General features: G+C 36.8%; 1 protein-coding gene across 1 annotated transcript; it reads right to left on the minus strand.

Moving 5' to 3' along the window:
- Positions 1-1,229: 1,229 nt before the first annotated feature.
- LOC129270681 (very long chain fatty acid elongase 7-like) lies at positions 1,230-22,795 on the minus strand. The gene is made up of 7 exons (XM_064106431.1): positions 20,520-22,795; positions 20,028-20,215; positions 14,145-14,225; positions 13,189-13,245; positions 6,687-6,792; positions 5,444-5,580; positions 1,230-4,705 (listed from the first exon to the last, which is right to left on the minus strand). Exons 1-7 carry the CDS (start codon positions 20,578-20,580, stop codon positions 4,442-4,444), a joined length of 894 nt encoding a protein of 297 aa, XP_063962501.1. The 5' UTR covers positions 20,581-22,795; the 3' UTR covers positions 1,230-4,441.
- Positions 22,796-25,668: the final 2,873 nt, after the last annotated feature.

The following is a 25,668-nucleotide window of genomic DNA, read 5'->3' on the forward strand; positions in this document are numbered from 1 at the left end:
TCTTTTATTTTTTCATATATAGTCAATGGAACTTCCCCCAGTTACAATAAGTTTTTGATGCATAATTACCAACCCTCAAGAAATTTACGATCGTATCCTATCATCATCTATCTCTTAAAAATTCCAGTTGCTAAGAAATCATGGAACGGGCCTTAATTTGCTCATGCAGGGCTTAACCTGTGGAATTCTCTTCCACAGAGTTTGAAGACCTACCGTGACTTCAGTGACCACCTTCAAGGGCAACCTGAAAACGTACCTTTATAAGAGTGTTTTTTTTATAGACATTGACTTATTTTTCAGACATGTGAAATTATGTAAATAATTTTTGTTATTCTGCTCTGAAGCGCCTTGAGCATCTAATCAAGATAGAAAGTGCACTATACAAATCTCTTATTTAAATAATTTATTATTATGGCAGTACCTTGTACGAGCGACTGTATTTTTCAAATTAAATATTAATTGAAAATGAATTAGCAACATAATCAACAAAATATACAAATAAATCATGAGAATTATGGTCATTTTTGTAAGTGGTGGTTCTGTTTTGGAACATTCTCTATCCTCTTCATGAAGAGGATAGAGAATGTTTCAAAACAGAACCACCACTTACAAAAATGAGTATACATTACCTTTTTTAATTATAGCGATGCATGTTTTATAATATAGGCCTATTTCTTTGTTACTCATCGTGAGGTTTAAATAAAACAAATACAGGAATCTTATTTTGAAATTTTCAGAGATAAATATAACATTGTAACTATAGGAAGTATATGAAATAAAGGTAATCTTCGCTCGGGACTTATTTTTATTCTGCACTGAAATCCGACCTATGTGCAAACACAGTACGATCCGACACTCTTGGGGACTAGCAAGATGGCGGCGGTGCACTAAAGCGAAAAGCCAGGCCATTGAATTGGCGACAATTTGATGCGTGCAATGTTGACGGACCAGCTTTCCCCTTATTTCCGTGGTTTTACAATGTAATTGTGCTAAACACAACAATATATTAGTTTATAGTGGGTTTTGTTGTTGTTGTATTAGCCTTTTGCAACATGTACTTTCACAATGCAAACATTTGTATTCATCATTGTAAATATGTTCATTTTATACGCGATTTCATTATTGTAAATATGTTCTTGTAGAGACTCTCATACTCCCGATTGGGGGTCGATAGAGTTTAATGAAATCTTATCAACATCACAAACACAAAAATAAGGAGAAAACAATCATTTCTTGAAATAGAGTTATTAATATATTGGATAAATGTAATAGATGACGAATAGACGATTGCCAAAATATAGAGAAAACTGGCACTTTTTAATCAAATAATGGCACTTAAAATGAATTTTACAAACAGTATTTATTCTCCTCATCCCTTGAATAGTACCACTGTAGGCCTATATATTCCCTTGCTTTGATCAGTTCAAAATTTGGACAAAACATCATGGTAGTAATGACACAAAAATGACACTGTGAAATTAAAAGTCACTTAGGGGGTGTTGCAAGAAAATATTTGCAATCAATCGCAAATATTCTGTTGCAATTTTACAATTGATTGATCACTTTCAGCTACAGAAAATCAAATTACACTCCTCTTTTCATGGAGCAGATTAGCAATCAATCGCAAATTTGCAATTAATTGCACTGCATATGCTTGATTTTGGGAACGAAAATAGACTTGCAATTGATTGCAAGTTTCTTGCAACACCCCATTAGTGTATCGAATGCCCTTCATGTTCATTCATTTCATAAATTTTCAAATACTTCAATTAATATAAATGGTACCTTGGATGGTATGTACATGTAAGTTTCTAGGATATCAAATGATATAGATAATGTTCCAGGATGAGCATTTGTCTCAGTCCTTAAAGAGAAATTCCAGTAGTTGCAGTAAACACTGATTTCATGAGAAAGTCTGTAAAACCAGGCTTAATTGTCAGTATATCATCGAGGATCTAGATCTGGTACAGTTACATAAACTGAACTTTGTGAAATCTTGAAATCTACGCTGAAAAATGTTCAGACTGAACTTCCCCAACACAGATAAGCGCACGTGGGACTGTGTATAATTATTGCTTTGAGCGTCGGGCCCGACACTCTACCCGAATCCTGTGCTTATTTGCTGATTTCTCAGCAATTACACAATTTCTTCCAGAATCCTTTGGCACATGCGTTTTATTTATACAAACAGACACTTTGGTGGTCATTTCATTGGATTCTGTACGAACTCATTTTGATATCGTTACCAAAACTAGCATTTACCTTTAATAATACCACAATATTATTGATTTTTTAACATGATTATATTTTCCATAAGATTAAATATAGTACTGAATTGTCTGCATGCCACAATTATAATCAACAATGATCATTTTGAATGATTTCTATATATTACAAGTATTCTACCACACTATATTTTCATTCTAAAAATCTTCATCATCAATAGCAAAATAAATTTAGAATTCATGAATCTGAATTTTTCTTTGGACCATCTATTTCTTTCATGTCATTCCTGGACCCTGTTTCAGAAAATGTGTATCAATATCAGATACAAGAAATCTTTGGTACAGTTGTAAAAGACCAATCAAATCAATCCAATCAAAATGATCACAGATGTTCACTGTTTAATAAAATGTTTTTCTTCTAAAAAAAAACATAATCCAAGAAGAGATTAATACAGAGATTACCACTTGTATGACAAAGTAAAAAATTATATATAAGTGTTAACACTGAAAATGTTTCATTAAAAAATTAAACCCCAATAAATTTATCAAGAAAATGCAGGATTATGTATAAAAGTATCCATTACACTACAGTGTATACTACACTTTGAAAAAAAAAAAGAAAAAAAAAAAAACAATAACAAGTGGAACGCCTCTGGCAGTCTTGCCTGCATTATGTAATTCGATATAGCAGCAGTGCTGACTTTGAAAACAGCTATTGAATAATTATTCACAAAAGAAAACACTCATATGATAATAAAATATTATGTCCATTGACCATGATCATAAGACCTAAGACATGTGCAAAACAATCATTCATACTTGATTACCCTTATGTCTGTTTCATGAACTTCATGTGTAGATCCATAAACTTTTTAAGTTACAATGTACATGTATGATGCCAATTCAACAAAACATCCCCAACACAGCCAAAGATCATTGACCCTAAATGACCTTTGATTGTGATCATGTCACCAGAAACAAACACAAGATATTCAGGGATACATGGTTACTCTCATGTCCTAAGTTTCATGAACTAGATCTATAAACTTTAAAGTTATGATGACAATTCCACAAATACCCCCAACATGCTCAAAGTTTGTTGACCTGAATTGACCTTTGACCTTGGTCATGTGACCTGAAACACAGGAAGCATCTTCAGTGATACACTATCACCCTTATGTCCAAGTTTCATGAACTAGGTCCATATACTTAAGAAAATATGACATTTCAAAAACTTAACCTTAAGATTTTGATATTGATTCCCCCAACTTGGTCTAAGTTTATTGACCCTAAATGACCTTTGACCTTGGTCATATGACCTGAAAATCAGGCAGGATGTTCAGTAATACTTGATTACCCTTATGTCCAAGTTTCATGAGCTAGATCCACATATTTTCTAAGTTATGATGACATTTCAAAAACTTAACCTTGGTTAAGATTTCAATGTTGACGACGCCGCCGTCGGAAAAGCGGCGCATATAGTCTCGTTCTGCTATGCAGGCGAGACAAAAATGGCTCATGCTCACACACAATCATTAAAAAAGTTTTATATGATAACATTTCAACGACATGCTGCAAGTGAGAAAAGATATGAAACATTCCTTCTTTAAAAAATTAAAAACCACCAACAAAATAAATCACACAATAAATGCCTACAGCATAAAGGGATCCTCCCTGTGACACAAAGCAGGTGATCCCTGATAGATTCTTGTGATTGATTGCACAATGATCTCCTTGTGAAACAGGGGTCAGAAGACTAGAACCATCAATAATTTCCTACTGAAATAATCGGTGATGTATCCAGCAGCTTTACCATCGAGTCTTGGAACCTCTATAGGTTGTCAATTTTACTGCTTCAAGCTCTTTTTGCAGAGTAATTCTTTGGTGATATCTCATCTGTGTGAGACAATCAAGATGATTGCTCTATTTGAAATACTATTACTTTATGTCATGAGACATGCCATGCTGCTAGTGCTGCAACATGAGTGAGGTATATAGATCTATCAAGGTGACCTTCAGAACTTTGCAAGGTAATACTATAGTGATGAAATGCATTGATGAACCTGACACAAGGCCACTTATCAACAATGACATGATGGACTTTCATAAAAGATATCATCCTGATATCATGTTGGTTCCAACCTCTATGGTCCTGGACTCTTATAGTCTTCTAAACAAATACCCTGAACCCCTGAAACTGTAAATCAAGACATACATTAATCCAACTTATGATAACCATTGCTGTTAGAATCTGTCTTGCTACTGTGCCGTCCATTGCCATTATGTTCAACCTTAGAATCTCCATTCCCATAGAGCATGGTGGGTTTACCTTTCTTGAGGTAAGCAGCTATGTAGAAGTGTAGGAAGAGAACAAAGAAGATGAACCCATAGCTAGCTATGATCCATACAAAGACCTTGGGGTATGGGCACTCAATGAATAGAAGCTGGCTGCAGTGTAACATTACCAGAGTGAATTGGATCTGCAATGCAAATGTAAAAAGAAAAACATCATTGAAATAACATACAATATACATGTACTGTCATATTGTGATTGATATTTCTAATTTCAGAAAGATATTTGGACTATTGAATGTCCAAATTCTGTTGCATTAACTTTTGTACGGGGGTTGCAATTGCATTTTCCCCTTTCATTCAAAATGAGTGAAACCAACTAACCATCAAATGGAAGAATTATCATCTCATCTTTCAGAAAAAAGTCAAAGTAAGTTATGATCATTGAAGTATTGCAAGTTACCCTTTAATGATCACAGGATGGTCTGTAAATACTGATGAAATTTGCAAAAATTTTAATAAAAGCCAGATTTTTTTTTTTTTCTCTGGCAAAATTTGTATCAGTTCAACTTATTTATTTTCCCCAGCGTAAAAATGATAAACAATATGTACAGGAATAACAACATGTATTAGAAGACAAGTGGAATGCCTCTGGCATTCTCACCTGCATGCAATTCAAAATAGCAGCACTGCTAACTTTGAAAACACCATTCATACTAAGTTAATGAACTCCAAATGACCTCTGACCTTCATCATTTGACCTGACACTCGTTCAAAATAATCAGTGATTACTGATTACCCATATATCAAAGTTTCATGCAACTATATCGAAACCACTCTGCAAACTTGTTGCATTGTTTGAACTTTGCATGCCCGAGATCTGAAAAAAAATCCAATAAAATCCAAAGAAAGAAAACAGTCCTTACTAGTTGCATCTTTGTCATGTATTTCTTCCACCATAAATACTTTTGCATATGAGGACCAACTGCAGCAAGGCCATAGTAGATGTACATCAAGAAATGGATAAAACTGTTTAAAAACGCATGGAAGGTACCAAATCCACCTACAAATTCAAAATAAAAGCCAATACATGGAATAATTTGCAGGTATTGCATTATGATTTGCTATGCATATTCTTTCATTTGACAGCTACACAAAATGACTTTTAAATACAGGTTTTCATAAAATTTTCTCATTTTCAATATCACATTAAATTGAAGAATTGAAATTGTTGCCACTTAATAATACAAAGCGGACAAGCCATGATGAATAATAATAATAATACATGTGATGTATAAAGTGCCAAACCCACTCTGTAGAGTTCTCAAGGTGCATTGAGAAATTAAGAAGTTAAAGTTTTAAGAAAATTTGTGAAAGACTCAACAGAGATACAATTTTTAATGCCTTCAGGAAGTCTATTCCTTAGTATGGGGCATGCATGAGCAAAGGATTTCCCCCCTTAAACCTCTGGAACCACAAGCAAACGAGACACCTAGCTGGTATGTAAAAATTGATAAAAGGAAGACTGTATAGAGTACCGAAGTGATGACGTCACAAAAAAACTCTTTTTTTTTTGCATTTCAGCGTGTTTGATACCAAATTTTGGTAGCACATGATAAAATACCCTCACTACCAAAATTTGGTGGGAATCGGTTCATGTGGGCCTGAGATATGAAGACATAATTAGCCCCATTGAAGTCAATGTATTATTCACCTGGTTCCTAATATGTAGAACAGGCCAATAATACTTTGACTTCAATGGGGCTAATCATGTACCGTATTCATTACCCATAGCACTTAAAAACTGAGATGCCTGTGATGTCATAATAGAAAACAGGTGTGATCTCTTTATCTCTGCAATCCTTAAAAGTTTAGAGGGCTTGGAACAACCTTACCATTACATACTGCTGACATGTTTTATAAAACAAATGATGCACATTTTTAAATTTGTGACGTTAGTGCAGGCCTTATCGCAATAACGTGAGCATTATTTGTATACTACATGTAATATCATTGCAAATGATTGACATGAAGCTTGACACTGTCTATCTCAAGAATTCTAACATTATTCATGTGTATAATGAACCTACTTGCAGTGCCATGAGCACCGAAAGGTGAACCTGTGCGCTACAAAAGTAGACACTATTACCATTTGTTATAGGCTCTTACCTCCTACAAAGCGTACTCCGATCCACCAAGTGAAAGGCATAATGGCATGGTGAAATACGTGCAGAAACGATATCTGGGCCTTCTTCTTCCGAAGTATAAAGAAGAACTGGAATTTAAAGAAAATATATATATATATGCTGAGAATGATCACAACTTCACTCCAAGGGGAATCTATCCTAACATCCACTTGATTTTAATACAAATAGAATAATGAGAGATGAAACATCAATGAAGTTTTTACAAAAGAATATCTGAGTTCTGAATTTTCAATGCTTTTATTTTGTGACATCACTTGCTAGCACCCCCCACCCAAAAAAAAATCCATTGCCATTTTCTTTTTAATAGATATTTTGTTTGTAATGAATTTTTTAATTTTATTCCTTCAAATCTGAAGAGACTAATTTGTCTGATTAAACAACTCTAAGTTAATTGACGATAGAGAGAGAGAGAGAGAGAGAGAGACAGACAGAGAGAGAGAGCGCTGCATACATGGAAAGCCACTGGCAGTCTCGCATGCATTTACATTCACAAAAAACATATTCTTTTAATCAATTGGCATCTGTCTGTCTCGAGAGACAATAGAGTTTGCGCTGGTAGTTTCCTTTTAGTTCCTTATTCATAAAGTGCAGCTCCTGCGATGACTAAATAGTCCAATCCTTGAGAGGCAGGTCTAGTTGCAGTTGCTGCATACAAATGTCACTTGTGGCTGAGCTGTTGGAGCCATGGCTAACTGTCGTCTTAGTTGTCTTTCTTGTCTTTTCTGTGATGTCATAATAGAAAAATTGTTCTACTCTTCTCTGTTCGCTCCTTTGGATGCCCATCTTCACAGCATGTCTCCATTTGGGGCGATCTGCAGCTAGGGCTTCCCAGTTTGTAGTGTTGATTTCACTGGTCTTCATATCCCTCTTACACACATCCTTGAAGCGGAGGACAGGTCTTCCAACAGCCCTGGTCCCGGTCGCTAGCTCTCCGTACAATATGTCTTTCGGAATACGGCCGTCGTCCATTCTAGTGACATGCCCAAGCCATCTCAGTCGTCGTTGTGTAAGATAAGCATAGATATTTGTCATTCCTCCCTTCTTGAGGACATCCTTGTTTGGGATGTGGTCCTGCCATTTGATGTTCAGGATTCGTCTCAGACAGCGGAGATGGAAGACGTTTAGACGATGCTCCTGGCATGCATACAAGGTCCATGACTCACAGGATACAGGAGAGTGCTGAGCACACAGGCCTGATAGATCTTCATTTTTGTGTTGGTGGTTAGTGAAGTGTTCTCCCAGGCCCGCTTTGAGAGTCTAGACATCATAGTTGAGCGTACGTTGAGCTCAGGATCAAGGGAGAGTATGCTGGAAATCATAGAGCCGAGGTAGGTGAAGTTTTCAACCACTTGAAGGGTGTAGTTTCCAATGGAGATATCTGGAACACTGCGTACATCCTGGCCCATGATGTTTGTTTTCTTGAGGCTGATGGTGAGGCCAAAGTCTTCACAAGCTTCTGAAAAGCAGTCAATCAGTCTCTGAAGGCCTTCCTCAGATTGGGATGACAGAGCAACATCATCAGCAAACAGCATGTCTCTAATCAGGATTTTCTTCACTTTCGTCTTAGCCCGAAATCGTGCAAGATTGAGTAATTTTCCATCGCTTCTTGTGTGTAGGTACACACCGTCCTTAGATGATCTGAGGGCGTGTGAAAGCAGCACAGAAAAGAATATCCCAAAGAGCGTAGGGGCAAGCACACATCCCAGCTTGACTCCATTCTTGATTGGGAATGGGGCAGAAGTAGAGCCGTCATACTGGATGGTGCCCTGCATATCATCATGGAATGATACAATCAGCTGAAGCAGTGTGGGAGGGCATCCTATCTTCTGTAGCATATTGAAGAGAACCTTTCTGCTGACTAGGTCAAAGGCCTTGGTATGGTCGATGAATGCAATGTACAATGGCTGTCTCTGCTCACGGCTTTTCTCCTGCAGTTGGCGAATGGAGAATATCATGTCAATGGTTGATCTTCCAGCCCGAAATCCACACTGTGATTCTGGGTACACACGGGCTGCAAGCAGATGCAGTCTGTTCAGGATCACTCGGGCGAATGTCTTTCCAACAGTGCTTAGGAGGGAGATTCCGCGATAGTTGTTACAATCACTGCGATCCCCTTTGTTCTTGTACAAAGTAATGATGTTGGCATCGCGCATATCATGCGGAATTGTTCCCTCTTTCCAGCATTGACAGAGAAGTTCATGGAGATGGCGTAGAAGATCAGTGTCCTTTCCGGCTTTGATTAGGTCTGGGGGTATACCGTCTTTTCCTGGAGCCTTGCCGGAGGTCAGGGAGTTCACAGCTTTTGTAAGCTCTTCTAAGGAGGGTACGGTATCAAGATCTTCCATGACAGGTAAGCTTTCGATGCTCTCAATTGTAGCTTCGTTGACCATCACCTCACGCGAGTAAAGCTCTTCATAATGCTCAACCCATCTCTCCATTTGAAGCTTCTTGTCTGTAATGATCTCCCCAGTAGTTGATTTGAGTTGTGATGTCTTTTTGATGGTTGGCCCAAAGATCTTCTTTATGCCTGCGTACATACCGCGGGTGTTGTCGTTATCTGCAGCAAGCTGGATGCTCTGACATAGGCCTAACCAGTAATCATTGGCACAGCGTCTAGCAACCCGTTTGACATCCGTCCTCGCCTTTCTGAGGGCTGTGAGCATCTTCACAGATGGATCACTCTTGTAGTTATTCTTTTAATAATAGATTACTATTGTGTGTTGATATCAAATGGCCTTTGACCTTCTCCCAGTGACCTGAAATTTGATTTGCCTATTTGGTGAAACTTGATAACCATAAAAAGTAAGTTTTATGCGACAGCCTTAAACTTTCTCATCAAAATAAAACAAGTGGAATGCCTCTGGCTGTCTCACCTGCATTACGCGATTCAATATAGCAGCAGTGCTGACTTTGAAAACTACTAAATATTCACAAAAAACACCATTGATATAATGATACAATACTACATTAATTGACATTTGACCTTAATCATGTGACCTAAAACTTGTCAGTGACACTTGATTACCCCTATATCCACATTTTATACACTATATCTACATGTATAAACTTTGAAAGTTATGACAGCAATCTAATAATTACCTCTAAAATGGCCAAAGTTTAATGACCTTAAATGACCTTTGACATTGATCATGTGACCTGAAACTTGCACAGGATGTTCAGTGATACTTGATGACTCTTATGTCCAAGTTTTATGAACTAGACCAATATACTTCCAGAGTTACATGTATGATGGTAATTCAACAAATACCCACAACATGGCCAAAGTCCATTGACCTTTGACCTTGGTCATGTGACCTGAAACTCACACAGGATGTTCAGTGATACTTGCTTACTCTAATGTCCAAGTTTTATGAACTAGACCAATAAACTTTCAAAGTTATGATGGTAATTCAACAATTACCCCCAATTTGGCCAAAGCTCATTGACCCTGGCTAAATGACCTTTGACCTTAATCATGTGACCTGAAACTTGCACAGGATGTTCAGTGATACTTGATTACTATTATGTCCAAGTTTCATGAACTAGACCAATAAACTTTCAAAGTTATGATGGTAATTCAACAAATACCCCCAATTTGGCCAAAGTTCATTGACCTTTGACCTTGGTCATGTGACCTGAAACTCACACAGGATGTTCAGTGATACTTGCTTACTCTAATGTCCAAGTTTTATGAACTAGACCAATAAACTTTCAAAGTTATGATGGTAATTCAACAAATACCCCCAATTTGGCCAAAGTTCATTGACCCTAAATGACATTTGACCTTGGTCATGTGACTTAAAACTCATGCAGGATGTTCAGTAATACTTGATCAACCTTATGTCCAAGTTTCATGAACTAGGTCCATATATTTTCTAAGTTATGATGACATTTCAAAAACTTAACCTTAGGTTTAAGATTTTGATGTTGATTCCCCCAACATGGTCCAAGTTCATTGACCCTAAATGACCTTTGACCTTGGTTATGTGACCTGAAACTCAGGCAGAATGTTCAGATATACTTGATTAACCTTATGGCCAAGTTTCATGAACTAGGTCCATATACTTTCTAAGTTATGCTGTCATTTCAAAAACTTAACCTTAGGTTAAGATTTGGTGTTGATGCCGCCGCCGCCGTCGGAAAAGCGGCGCCTATAGTCTCACTCTGCTATGCAGGTGAGACAAAAATCTTAAGTTAACCCTAGTTTTGCTTTATTTTAACAAGTTGTCACAGTATCTGATTGATCACTATAAAAAAAATGAAAACACAGGTTTATACAATTTTTATTTTCATGTCCATATGTTATAAATTACATCAAAACAATAGTCACACCAGAGGAGTGGCTATTATGAGTTCATTTTATGAATCCCCTTGCAAAATTATTTCTGCAATAATGTGACTCCAAAGTAAACAAGTGGAATGCCTCTGGCCGTCTCACCTGCATCACGCGATTCAATCTCAGCAGTGCTGATTTTGAAAACTACTATAACTCGCACTGTAAGATGTTCAGTGATACTTGGTTACTCTTATTTCCACGTTTTATGAACTAGACCAATACACTTATAGAGATATGATGGCAATTTAACAAATACCCCCAACGTGGCCAAAGTTCTTTGACCTTACATGACCTTTGACCTTGATCATGTGTCCTGAAACTCGCACAGGATGCTCAGTGATACTTGATTACTATTATGTCCAAGTTTTATGAACTAGACCAACACACTTTCAAATTTATGGCTGTAATTCAACAAATACCCCAATTCGGCCAAAGTTCATTGACCCTAAATGACCTTTGACCTTGATCATGTGACCTGAAACTTGCACAGGATGTTCAGTAATACTTGATTACTATTATGTCCAAGTTTCATGAATCAGATCCATAAACTTTCAAAGTTATGATGGTAATTCAACAGATACCCCCAATTCGGCCAAAGTTCATTGACCCTAAATGACCTTTGACCTTGGTCATGTGACGTGAAACTCATGCAGGATGTTTAGTGATACTTGATTAACCTTATGTATAAGTTTCATGAACTAGGTCCATATATTTTCTAAGTTATGATGACATTTCAAAAACTTAACCTTAGGTTAAGATTTTGATGTTGATTCCCCCAACATGGTCTAAGTTCATTGACCCTAAATGACCTTTGACCTTGGTCATGTGAAATGAAACTCAGGCAGGATGTTCAGTAATACTTGATTAACCTTATGGCCAAGTTTCATGAACTAGGTCCATATACTTTCTAAGTTATGCTGTCATTTCAAAAACTTAACCTCAGGTTAAGATTTAGTGTTGACGCCGCCGCCGCCGTCGCCGCCGCCGTCACCGTCGGAAAAGCGGCGCCTATAGTCTCACTCTGCTATGCAGGTGAGACAAAAAGCAATAAAAACTAAATTGCAATCAAGAATAAGAATAGGATTATTTACAAAATTACCATAAGCTCACCTAATTATCAATACGACACTTGCATATATTTAGCAATCTTATTTTTCAAACATTATTATCTCAATATCTTTTGTTAAATTTCTTTCAAAATTGAACCAATCTGTTAAAACAAAAAAAGAAGCAATTTTTCTTCTTATTTCATATTCATCATTGTATCACTGAAGTGAGTGTGCCCTTTGATTCATCAATGTCACTTTATACAATAAGATGAGATAAGATGGGATAATTAAAACCATTATAAATCAATTGTCTTTAATAGCAAAATCTAGGACCTATACATGTAGTTCTCTTTATTTTCCATTCATATTGAATTTATTATGATTGAAATATACAATCAAAGTCTATAGCAGTGTGATATTCAAGGGAATATTTTGAAAAATTTTAGGGGGTTTTAATTTCTTTCCAACTTTTTTTTTTTTTTACACTTTTGATCAAACAGTTAACTGTGACTGCTTGTTGTCTTATATTAAACTGTAGTGACTAGACCCTAGTTCATAATTATTTCAAGGAAGCACGTCCAAAATAAATGTAAATGACAACATAATAATTTCATCTTCAATTATCTGAGAAAATGACATTTTATGGAATCTTTATGAAAAATGGGGAAGCTGCTCAAATCATCATGTGATATCAAAAAATCAGAATTAAAAAAAATCTATAAATCTAGTGCTCTTGCATGGATTTTAACCAAACAATAACATTTTTTTCTACTTTTAATAATGACAATTATAATAATTAAAGTATTCAAGAAAGGCTATTCACATCTGTATCATTTAAATTGAAAAACTTGTGTGGAACATAAACATGAACAACAAACCATAACAACATTAACATATAAAACAATATGGGAAAAAATCCATCACGCATTTATAAACAAATACCATTTCAGGTGCTACTTAAAAGAGGGGATACTAATAATTTTCTGTATGTTGTTCCAAATATTTAGTGCTGCATTTCCAAAACATGATACTGGGGTTAACTTTCCACTTAAATTAAAAGTATAAGATGAATTACTTACTGTGTCCCACATCTCAATGAATTTGGAGAAGTAAAACCACCAGCATACATTGAGCATCTGAAGAGGGAGAGAGAATACAAGATTGTTTGTTTCAAAAGAACAAACTGCTTTATATCAATCACACTTCAACATGAATTACTTGCAATAACCTACAACATGAAAGTACATCAAGTTTTCTGTGTAATAACTCTTTCATTGATAGATAAATTGAATTTATTGAATACTTTGACAAACTGTAAATGCATATGACAATTCAAAGGACACTAACATTATATCTCCAACAAGGTAATATATTATAAAATATCATATCCCCCTTATGAATATTCATTAGTATTCTAGATAAACGATTGAACAATTTGTGATCATGTGACAAAATATAATTTCAATAGGAAAACACATTGCTGCACATAGCTCTGTTTTCTTCTAGCTCCAGCCTACCCAGGGACTGGTTAGCATTAGCTCGACAATTCTACGTCGTAGCTCTAGGTCCAGCAACATTAGAACTGGTCTAGATTGGTTACATATCAGCAAGGACTAGGTCTACAAGAGGTATACAAAAAAAAATACGTCAGGCAATTCCTTCTAAAGCATAGTGGAAATTATTAACCCTACAGTGTATGTTTGACTGGCAATCTATTTCAGGGAAAATAGTAATTGCCAGTCCAACCTCGGATAAATAATTCTGACTATACTTTCTCAAAGCCTGATATATTTGTTGCTATAATCCACAAGTTAACAGCCGTACAAGTATTATTACTTACTGTCATTGCCTGAGGGCTGTTGTTATAATCCACAAGTTAACAGCCATACAGGTATTATTACTTACTGTCATTGCCTGAGGGCTGTTGCTATAATCCACAAGTTAACAGCCATACAAGTATTATTACTTACTGTCATTGCTTGAGGGCTGTTGCTATAATCCACAAGTTGACAGCCATAAGAGTATTATTACTTACTGTCATTGCCTGAGGGCTGTTGCTATAATCCACAAGTTGACAGCCATAGGTGTAGCCATTCAACCAGCCTCCACGACCAAACTGGGGATTATAATGTTGGAAATAGACCTATTAAATTTCATGAAATACATGTTCAATTCAAATTCATTAATCCTTTAACTTTTTTCTTAAAAAAACAAACAAGTGGAATGCCTCTGGCGGTCTCACCTGCATCACGCGATTCAATACATAGCAGCAGTGCTAACTTTGAAAACTACCGTAAGTAACGGTGTATTAACCGCACCTTTTTCTCGGCGGGATATAAGCAAAAGTCGGGGGTGCGGTTTATACACGGTGACGGGTCTGAGCCCGCCCGCGTAGCCCCTCCCGAACATGTAAGAAGTCTGCCAGTTCACAACACATCGAGTGGCCGGCCGTAGCCGCCCAGTGCAATGTCGTTTAGAGGGGTATGAGCCGCGGGTAATGGGTAGCGATTATTATGATCTTATGATCAAATACTGTCGTAACAAATGCACCCACCTTCATGACACTAATTTCGACTTTATTCTCGATTCAAAGCAGCGAAGTTCCCTGGCTAAGTTCATAGAGACGCCAAGCATTCTCGGTAATAATTTGTCACAGCTGAGCGAGAGCCAAGAGCTAGCTTGCGTTGTATTTTGGTTTTAGTGCGACTTAAGCTGGCGCTATTCATTTAATTTAACCCCTCAAAGTCCCGTTTCGCGCCAGCTTATTTTTTTCTTTCCCGTTTGCTTTTCATAAGATACCATGTACACCGTGCACCACGCACGATAGAGACGGCACGAAGCCGTCAAACAACTGGAAAAAATACAAATTTCTTTGTTTCTTGAACCTTCCTGTAATCCCGTATCCAAAATTCATGCTAAGACATCGAATGCTAGACAAATTCTGAAAGTGATTGTGAGGTTGTGATGCAAGAAATGTGAAAGACACAGATCACAATTTGATAAGATGTACTGGTAGTGGTACCGTATCGAAGTTTGAAATGTACATGTACAAGTAAGGCAGTGCTGTGTGTGTGTACACTGTGACTGTGAGGTGAGTGAGTGTGTAAATTGCCAATATTGGCGGGACCTTTCTTTCTTGCTAACATTTGTAGATGAATTGATCAAGAACAGCAGATTTCTGCATACTGGTATTCTCTTTGAATACTTTGAAATCTTTAACTTAGTTTTTGTTTCTTCGTACCTCAAATATGCATGTAAATGTGAGGATTTTTTTTTTTTTTTTTTTTTTTTTAGTCCATAGTTGGGGGTGCGGTTTATACACGGGTGCGGTTAATACACCGTTACTTACGGTACTATAAAATAATTATTCACAAAAAACACTATTCGTTTATACGAATAGTGATACAATACTACGTTCATTGACATTTGACCCTCCCTGATCATGTGACCTAAAACTTGTCAGTGATACTTGATTACTTATGTCCAAGTTTTATGAACTAGACCAATAAACTTTCAAAGTTATGATGGTAATTCAACAAATACCCCCAACTTGGCCGAAGTTCATTGACCTTACATGACCTTTGACCTTGATCATGTGACCTGAAATTTGCACAGGATGTTCAGTGATACTTGATTACTCTTATGTCCAAGTTTCATGAGTCAGATCCATAAACTTTCAAAGTTATGATGGTAATTCAACAAAAGAAATAGCGCATGAGGGACAATCTGTCTCATTTCAATGTCACTGAGTTGTGTATATCACTGTTTTGTGAAAAATAAGCGAAATCCGATTTTGATGAAATTTTCAGTGTTATGCTTGTTTGATTTTTTTTCTCTATGGCCAAATCAACATTTTGGCCATTATGGCCAAAGTTCATTGACCTTTGACCTTGGTCATGTGACCTGAAATGCGCACAGGATGTTCAGTGATACTTGATTACTCTTATGTCCAAGTTTTTTTAACTAGACCAATATACTTTCAAAGTTATGATGGTAATTCAACAAATACCCCCAATTAGGCCAAAGTTCATTGACCCTAAAATGACCTTTGACCTTAATCATGTGACCTGAAACTTGCACAGGATGTTCAGTGATACTTGATTACTATTATGTCCAAGTTTCATGAATCAGATCCATAAACTTTCAAAGTTATGATGGTAGTTCAACAGATACCCCCAATTTGGCCAAAGTTCATTGACCCTAAATGACCTTTGACCTTGGTCATGTGACGTGAAACTCATGCAGGATGTTCAGTGATACTTGATTAACCTTATGTCCAAGTTTCATGAACTAGGTCCATATTTTTTCTAAGTTATGATGACATTTCAAAAACTTAACCTTAGGTTAAGATTTTGATGTTGATTCCCCCAACATGGTCTAAGTTCATTGACCCTAAATGACCTTTGACCTTGGTCATGTGAAATGAAACTCAGGCAGGATGTTCAGTAATACTTGATTAACCTTATGGTTAAGTTTCATGAACTAGGTCCATATACTTTCTAAGTTATGCTGTCATTTCAAAAACTTAACCTTAGGTTAAGATTTGGTGTTGACGCCGCCGCCGCCGTCGGATAAGCGGCGCCTATAGTCTCACTCTGCTATGCAGGTGAGACAAAAACAAAAGAAATAGCGCATGAGGGACAATCTGTCTCATTTGAATGTCACTGAGTTGTGTATATCACTGTTTTGTGAAAAATAAGCGAAATCCGATTTTGATGAAATTTTCAGTGTTATGCTTGTTTGATTTTTTCTCTAATTATTCAAATCAACATTTTGCATCTGTATGTGGAGAGATATAATACAATTTGCAAACCGAAAACAGAAGCCTTCAAAAATAGGTAATAAAGTAGCAATTATTATCAGTAATAAGCTGTGTCAGATTGAAAAAAATATTTCTTTTTTAAAAAAGCTTCGCTGCAGCTTTATAATTTGAGTGAAAAGTAAATCAAACTCAGTATGTCTGTGCTTCTTCTTGTGTATCACACATTTTTTTGGAAATTAACTGCCATTTTGAACAAATATTACTGTACATCCTAAATCTTTGTATATTTTGCATTCCAACACCAGCAATGCACTTCAGAACAAAAATATGTACAAATTTAATTAAAGAATTCAAAAAAGAAACCCTGAACTTGTAAGGCTGAATTCCAACAGAGATTTTTGCCAGGATGTGTTTCAAAGTAAACCAAAGCCTGTTCAGACGTATGATTACAGTGCTTCATTTAGTCGGTACACTGAGAAAGGTTTAATATTAATACATTTAAAAATATATGCATGCTCTTTACAATGGTCGGACATTAAAGGAGAATGAAACCCTTGAAACCAGCTGAATCCATGTCAAAGAGAAAAATCAAAGAAACATATTGTTGAAAGTTTGAGGAAGATTGAATGAATAATAAGAAAGTTATGAGCATTCGAATATTGAGATCACTAGTGCCATGTAGATCCTCCCAACGGCAATGCGACCAAGATCTGTGATATCACACACGTACAACTCCCTCATTACTTTAGTACTTATTTCACTTATATTCTCACTTTTATAGAGTCTATCACAAGGTGAGGTGTTCTCTTTATGAGATGACAAGTACAGAGGTTTCACAACATTATATCATTGATGAATCGTTTGTCATATGATTAGAATGAGCAAAAAGAGATGTTTTGGGGTATATTTTCAGTGTCCAAATGGAAGAGTTGTACGTGTGTGACATCACAGATCTTGGTCGCATTGCCAATGGGAGGATCTCCATAGCATTAGTGATCTCGACATTCAAATGCTCATAACTCTTTTATTGCTACTCCTATTTCACTCAAAGTTTTGTTGATCTTATTCTTTGATTTTTCTGCTTTCACAAAAGCTAACTTGCTCCAAGAGTTTCATTCTCCTTTAAATCATGGCAATAACCATCTACATTTAGTGCCCATTGGTAAAAGTAAGCATTTTTTTATTTCTCAGTGAATGTGTTGAATTGAGTGCAATAATACTGCTGCAGAACCTGCTTTCTTATGCTGGTTTATTGTTTAAAAGAAAATCATTCTTGAGAATCCACAAACAACTTCTTTTCCCAATCAGTCACAGCCTTGCAAGTTACTGATTTGAAACAGAACAAAGAGGATTTAAACAAACAAAAAAATAAATGCAGTTTTCTTTAACATATCATCTTCAGTCCTTGGCTTGAAAATCAAAATGTTTCTGTTTGGAGAATAATAATAATATAATAATACAGGTATATTTACCCAGGGAAGCCGCTTCAGTTCCGAAAACTGTTCTCCCAGCGGGCCCTGCTATTATTATTACCCCGGCTTTAGCTGGGCTGCCTAGGCGCTCAAAGCATTCAAGGAATTTCTTCCTACCGGGTACCCATTCATCTCACCTGGGTTGAGTGCAACACAGAATGTGAGTCTCTGAGTCATAGAATTCTTCCAAAGAAACTGATCCTCATTTCATGTTTAGTATTAAAGGTTTGATTTGGAACACCAACTTTGCAGTATTAGCTGTACCAAGACAGTTTCTCAACTTGGAATGAACCAGTCAGTAGGAGCTCTCTAAACCAGAGGATGAAGACACAGCAGAAAATGTCAGCATCTTCATAACTTTAATATTTTCGATAAATTCTATTTTGACTGGCTTTATTTATGAAATAGATAGTAAGAATAAAATTAGTAATGAAATGTATGATTGTAAAATTGATCTGTGTAGGGTTATATTTCTGGTACATGTGCAATTTGTAAAAAAAAAAAAAATCCAACTTAAATTAAAAAAAAATGCCAACCCTGGCTCCAAATTTCAAGCACTTATTAAAAATACTCCATTTAATATAATATACTGAGACTCATTGAAATACTACAGTTAATGACAATGAACTGAGAAGTGATGTTTAGTTCCTCAAAGATATCATTGATGATATTGTATGTTTATATAAATATGACCGTTTAAAAGGACTTGTGGATGTACAATTATCTAAAGGTACTAGCATAATTCATTTCAACTGATCCAGGCTGAAAGTTTTTAAATATATAAGCACAGTGGTTCTACATAATCAGTGCTAAATTCATGTTTTATGTGGGATCTAACAACTAGAACATGAATCCTTAAGTAAAAATTGAACTTTCCTTTAAGTCCTCCTTCTCTTCAAAGGACAAGTCCACCTCAACAAAAAGTTGATTTGAATAAAAAGAGAAAAATCCAACAAGCATAACGCTGATAATAAAATCGGATGTAAAATAAGAAAGTTATGACATTTTTAAGGATTTGTTTAATTTCACAAAACAGTTATACGCACATCCTGGTCAGTATTCAAACAAGGAGACTGATGATGTCATCCACTAACTATCTCTTTTGTATTTTATTCTAATTTTCTCGTTTTTCTAATTTTCTCGTTTTTTTAATTTTCTCGCCAGGTGACACAATAATTTCTCCCTGAACATGTGAAATGAGCATTGTTTAATACTATATGGTTCAGTCAAGTTGGTCCTTATTTTCAAATCCGTAAAAAATGAAATACTGTATAACTAAAACAATAAAAAACAAAAGAAATAGTGAGTGAAGGACATCATTGAATGTCTCATTTGCATGTCACTGAATTGTGCATATCACTGTTTTGTGAAAAATAAGTGAAACTTTAAAATGTCATAACTTATTTTACATCCGATTATGATGAAATTTTCAGCGTTATGCTTATTGGATTTTTCTCTATTTATCAGGGGTGTGAGTGGTCACAAATAAAAAGATCTGAAAAAAGCTGCAACTTGTAGAAAAAGTCTGAAATAGAAAGAGCTCCCATACTTTTTGTACAGAGGAAAGCCAAAAATAAGCTGAAATAAGCTGAAAATCAAAATGAAAAAAATCTGTAAGCAGATAAAAATCTGAATCAGCATTTTTCTGGGGTGGACTTGACCTTTAAATAAAATGCAAACTTACATCAATCACCATGTACAGCGATAGCAGCACCATTGCAAAGTTGTAAGCCATGAGGACTTCTCTGAGTTGGAAGGGTTGTCGTTTCTCCATCAGCTTGGGTCCTACCCAAACAATGACCAGATAGACCAGGACCAAGAAGGTTCCGGGCCAGACACTGTCCATTAGTAACCAGTCATCCACACGAGGATCTGGATAAATTCAAGTATACATGCATCAATGAGGCCTATAAAACACAACCACATTGAATTGCATTAGCTGGTCATACAACACTGCTAAGATTCCTGATTCCTCTCATTCTGACATACCTGTACATGTAGTACCTATATAGTCTTATAAATTGACCTTATCTAAATATGTGGGCCAATGTTATTGCAGGCAATATATTTCATGTTAACCTCAATGCCAGTCAATATTATGTAATTATTGCTGATAAAAGTGACCCTTTCTGTGCAAATTAGTGAAACAAAATGAGCATTGATCTCTTTATCTTACCTTTATGTTTATCAACAAATTGATCCCATCTTTGTAGGTATTCTTGAAATACTTGAGCCATCTAAAAACAAAATGATAAAGAAATAAACTGTCACTACATTGAAATTCAACAATTCACAGAAAACTTGAGAAGTCACAGCAGGGTCATCAACAGTGACAGGTTTGGTGTTTGGCACAACAGCTTTTACAGATTCCAGACAGCGCAAGATCAAAATGTTATAGATCTATAGAATATAACACAGGCCTTGAATGTCACCAGTTATAGGAACAGGCAATTTTGGGTTTGGGAGGCACTTTCTCACGCCAGTAGATACCTCGTTCGCTCCTCAGCTTAGCTCAGCACTAGCCTGTTTCTTGATTTTTATAAACCAATTTGGGTATCATCATGAAATTGGGAACCACCGTTTACTTAGTACAGCTGTCAGCAGCAGTCTATTCGGTCACACGCAAGGTTTCCCTCCATTCACGTTGTACACGTACACACACATACAAATCGACGAGTGGTTCCCAAACTTTAAGATTTGGCCACCAATTTTTGTGTAATTTTTTGTCATTTCAAAATTTCTTGTAACAATTTTCAAGCGATATGATATGGTCTGATGGTTCTTCACTTTTTACAGATTTTCGTTGAAATATCTCAGCAGAAGCGTAATTTTATGCACTTTTCCTACAGCTCGCGATTCCCATAGGCGCGCATGTATTAGCTATGTTGGTGCTCAACCCGGCCCCGCTCAACAACTGACTTCATTTTGTGATCTGTTATACACAAGAAGAATTGTAAGAGAAAGTATCTATATACAGTCATTTAGTTTTTCTCTAAGGAAGTTCATTGCATAACAAGAATATTCCAGAATAAGCTTTGTTAAATGAGGCTTGGCTTTGTTAAATGAGGCTTGGTAATTCTGAAATGTACAATGGCAGAAAATAGAGACTGCCAGCAGAGGAAAATGACAATAGGATTCTCTTGTTTACATTGTTAATTTCACTGAGATCATTCTAGAGTCTTCTGGCAGCGTTGAAAATAGACGGGAGCGATGAGCAATTCCGCTCTCGTGTGCTTTCGAATCGCTCTCGCAACTGCCGAAAACTGCCAAGTATAGAGCGACTCCCAACATGAAATCGCTCCCATCCATGCCTGCATAGTAGCCAGACAGCCAGGCCTGTGCAGCTGCAGTTTTTACTTCCATGCATTGTCGCTTTCTGACGTGTAACTGAGTGAACTTTTTAGAATCATGGGCACGGCACTTCAAAAATGCGTATCCAGTTCACGATATCCCCGGGTACTATTTTTCAAAACGCTGCGCGTCACTCGTCGTGCCGTAACTTTGATACGGAAAAATTTGCTTTTTTATTGCTTTTGAAGATACATGTACCATCCTAAATTTTCTCGAAAATAAAGTTCATGAACTTGGAACAAAATCACAGATTTTTTCAGTTTAGTGTATATTTTGGCAACCCCACTGCTTAAATCTGAACTAAGCCACCGGGTGCCATGGCCATGGGAAGCGGGGGTGCCGAAGCATCCCAAAATTTTTCATGGGGGTGCTGCCTGTGTTATTTTCCATAGGCAGCACCCCTGGAAATCTGATAGACTGTATGATAAATTACAGAAATGTAATAAAAATAAACGAAGTTTTGTAGGAACTCCCTCCTCCCTCTTCAGTATTTCCCTATACAGTACAGTGCTTGAAATGGTGCTTTAATTCACCCTTTTTCAGATCGGAATGTAAAATATTTTCAGCTCGCGCAAATCGCGTTATTGATTTTCATCATATAAAAATGTATTTAGAATGCCCAGATTCTAGGTATAAATTTACACACAGGCACTCATGTTTGTTCAGATACCCAGCTTGTATCTTTTTATTTAAAATGTGCTTAAATTATAAAGTTTCAGATCAGAACATCAAAAATTTTCTGCTCGCGCTTGCATTATTAATATAGGTAGGTACCCAATTACCCATCCATAGAATGTCCCGATTTTAGGTCTGAAATCTCAAATTTGTTTACGCTCGTGCTTCGCGCTCGCATCAATTGTATAGTTATTGCATTGACGCCCAATGGCGACAATGCATTGTTCTTGTTCCGTATTCCTATTCCGTCGTCTTCTTCTTCTTCTTCTTCTTCCACAAAATCCCATTTGTTTAACACATGGTTTTTGTTAGCTCTGCCCTGGCTCCGTCCCTCATCCAAATTCATCCAAACTTGGTAAACATGTTGTCCAGCATCCCTAGTTGTGCCCCTCGTCTTCTTTTTTTCAAAATCACTCATGCATGACCATCTAGGCGCCATTTTGTAAATTTCAAGTCCATTTGCATACCATTACTAATCTCGTCCTAACTCCCGCATCCTGCATTCTACAGACTTCTAACAAATTGCTATAGATAGTCAAAGAGTTGCCCCATCATTTGCGACGTATAACCTGACCTTCAAAATGCCATCTTCATGCCCTAAATTCAAATCCGAAATAGCCTTCCTTCAAAAACGTCATATTTATTGGAATGTAAAGTCAAAAAATCGTAAAATGGCCATAAGTTTCTTGTTTTTATTCGTTTCGAGCTCATATTTTTAGGAATTGATACTGGTACAATATCATACAAAGGAATTAGTTTTCACGCATCACTGAATTTCCGTTACTGAAATAGCGCCCTCTAAAGTTTCAAAAACGCTTATCTTTGAATGCTCCTCATTGCGTCATGCATGGCCAAACCCGTACCCTTTTTTAGATTTAGGGTGTTCAAGATATGCCCTTTCATGCCATTTAGAAAAAAATATACCTTACCACTGACGAAATATCTGAAAAATGCTCCCGAAAATCAGCAAAATACGCAAAAATGCACTATAATGCCAGCACAACTTCAACTTGCTCTTATTTCTTTATTATTGAAGTTTATCCTTTCTAACTTGGCAGATATGAGTATTGATATATACTTTAACCGTTCGTCAACCTTTTGTGACAGAAACTTACATAGAGCTGACGTCAGGTTAAAATTATTGTGCAAAACTGTCATTTTTAATGTCTTTCTTTATATGGCATTTACTTCCGGTCTATTGCTTGCGCACAAATAAAAGTGGTATCAATGTCACCGCACTGGAATGCTCTATCCAGTGATACCAAATACGACATAGGCTACAACAGAAAATTTCAAGATAAGCCAATCTGAACACATGGTATACTACTCACAATGCACACATTATCAACAACAGAATTGTACACAATGTCTATGGCATAACGTATTATGCATGCACATCGTTCTGCTATGTACTTTACACTGAGTTACGTTAATGAACTGTCAGGGAAATTTTTATGCTTATTCCTATCACTCTCTGTGTGTCTTTCTCTCTCTCTGTTGAGCGGCCATATGGGTTCCATGACAATTGCTCCGCCGACATCTGCTCCGCCGACAATTGCTACGCAAAATACGACAACTGCTCCGCCGACAATTGCTCCGGACAGTTGCTCCGCCGACAGTTGCTCCGTCGACACTTGCTCCGCCGATATGTGCTCCGCCGATATTTGCTCCGCCGACATCTGCTCCGCCGACATCTGCTCCGCCGAAAATTGCTCCGCCGATATTTGCTCCGCCGACATCTGCTCAGCCGACATCTGCTCCGCCGAAAATTGCTCCGCCGACAATTGCTCCGCCGATAATTGCTCCGCCGACATCTGCTCCGATTATACGACAATTGCTCCGCCGATATTTGCTCCGCCGAAAATTGCTCCGATTATACGACAATTGCTCCGCGACAATTGCTCCGCCGATATTTGCTCCGCCGACATCTGCTCCGATTATACGACAATAGCTCCGCCGATAATTGCTCCGCCGACATCTGCTCCGCCGTAAATTGCTCCGATAATGCGACAATGAATTTACAAAGTAAACTTAAACTATGCTTGCATGATATATTACATGTCATACACAGGGGCCGCGGGACGGTTTTCAAAGTGAGGGCTGAGTCAAAAGTGGGGGGGGGGGGCTGTCCATGCTAAAAATCACAATCATATGGTCATTCTTACGTTTTTTGGTACACGGCTTTGGAAAATTGGGGGGCTAAAGCCCCCCGGCTCCGCGGCCCCTGATACATGCATATAGAAAGAAATAGAAAAAAAGGGGTAAGCACAAAGGAGGGAGAGATATTCTTAATGCTTATTCATGGTGGGGGGGGGGGAGCTTTTGTGTAAGTTTTATTACGTGCCTGGCGATTAAAATGAAGAAAAAAAAAACGTGTTTTCATGTAATTATTATAACCATATAGCTCCATGTTATAACAGTAGAAACAAATTAGACATACCCCATTCTTAGCGTCAAAGTCGCTCAGACTGGCGAAATATGCTCCGAAGTGGAGACATTTGCTCCAGGTGAAATTCAACGGTATACCCCACCTTATTTTGTCGAAAACCTGTACTGTAGTCACGCAAAATGTTTACTGTCGGCAAATTTTGTGCCACACAAACATGACCAAGACATTCAGTAAGTAAAAATTAATATTCAAGAAAATACCAACTTGTGAAAGGCTACATGTCGTGTCACCTTCTCGGCACACCCCTCCACTCTGGTTTCCATATCCTCTCGTACACACAGTGCTCTCAGTCTGGTCTCCACATCCACATCATGTCATACACACCGTAGGTTTTAGATTATGATAATATTGTATATAATAGTGAGTTGCTTTTTTGTTTTATGTTGATCATGATTGTTTTCTTCACTGATAGAAAAAGGATACTTAATTTTTTTTAAATAATCCAAAAATAAAATCCATATGTTCTGTTTTATATAGTTATTAGTCAAGGTTACTTTAGTTCGCATTAGTTCTCATTGTTTATACGTTCTAATTCCTATGCATTATTCCGATTGATATTGTACTTTAAATTTGACTATGTATTGTTACTTTGATTATGTTGTGCTTTGTGAACGGAAAATGAATAAATCTTAATCTAAATCTAAATATGGTCCGCCAATAGTCGAATTATATTCATTATGATGTTATAATGTAAGTAACAATTTGTTGTTGATGGGGGATATAATTTTACACGTAGTTTCAAAAAATAAAAAAAATCAATCAAACAAGATTTTCTTCTATAAATGATATACCTTCATGTGTATATGGCAGCCTATGTATTTTCCAAAAATGAACTATATGAGAAGAAAAC

This window comes from Lytechinus pictus, chromosome 11 (assembly GCF_037042905.1).
Source record: "Lytechinus pictus isolate F3 Inbred chromosome 11, Lp3.0, whole genome shotgun sequence".
NCBI classification, from domain to species: Eukaryota; Metazoa; Echinodermata; class Echinoidea; order Temnopleuroida; family Toxopneustidae; genus Lytechinus; species Lytechinus pictus.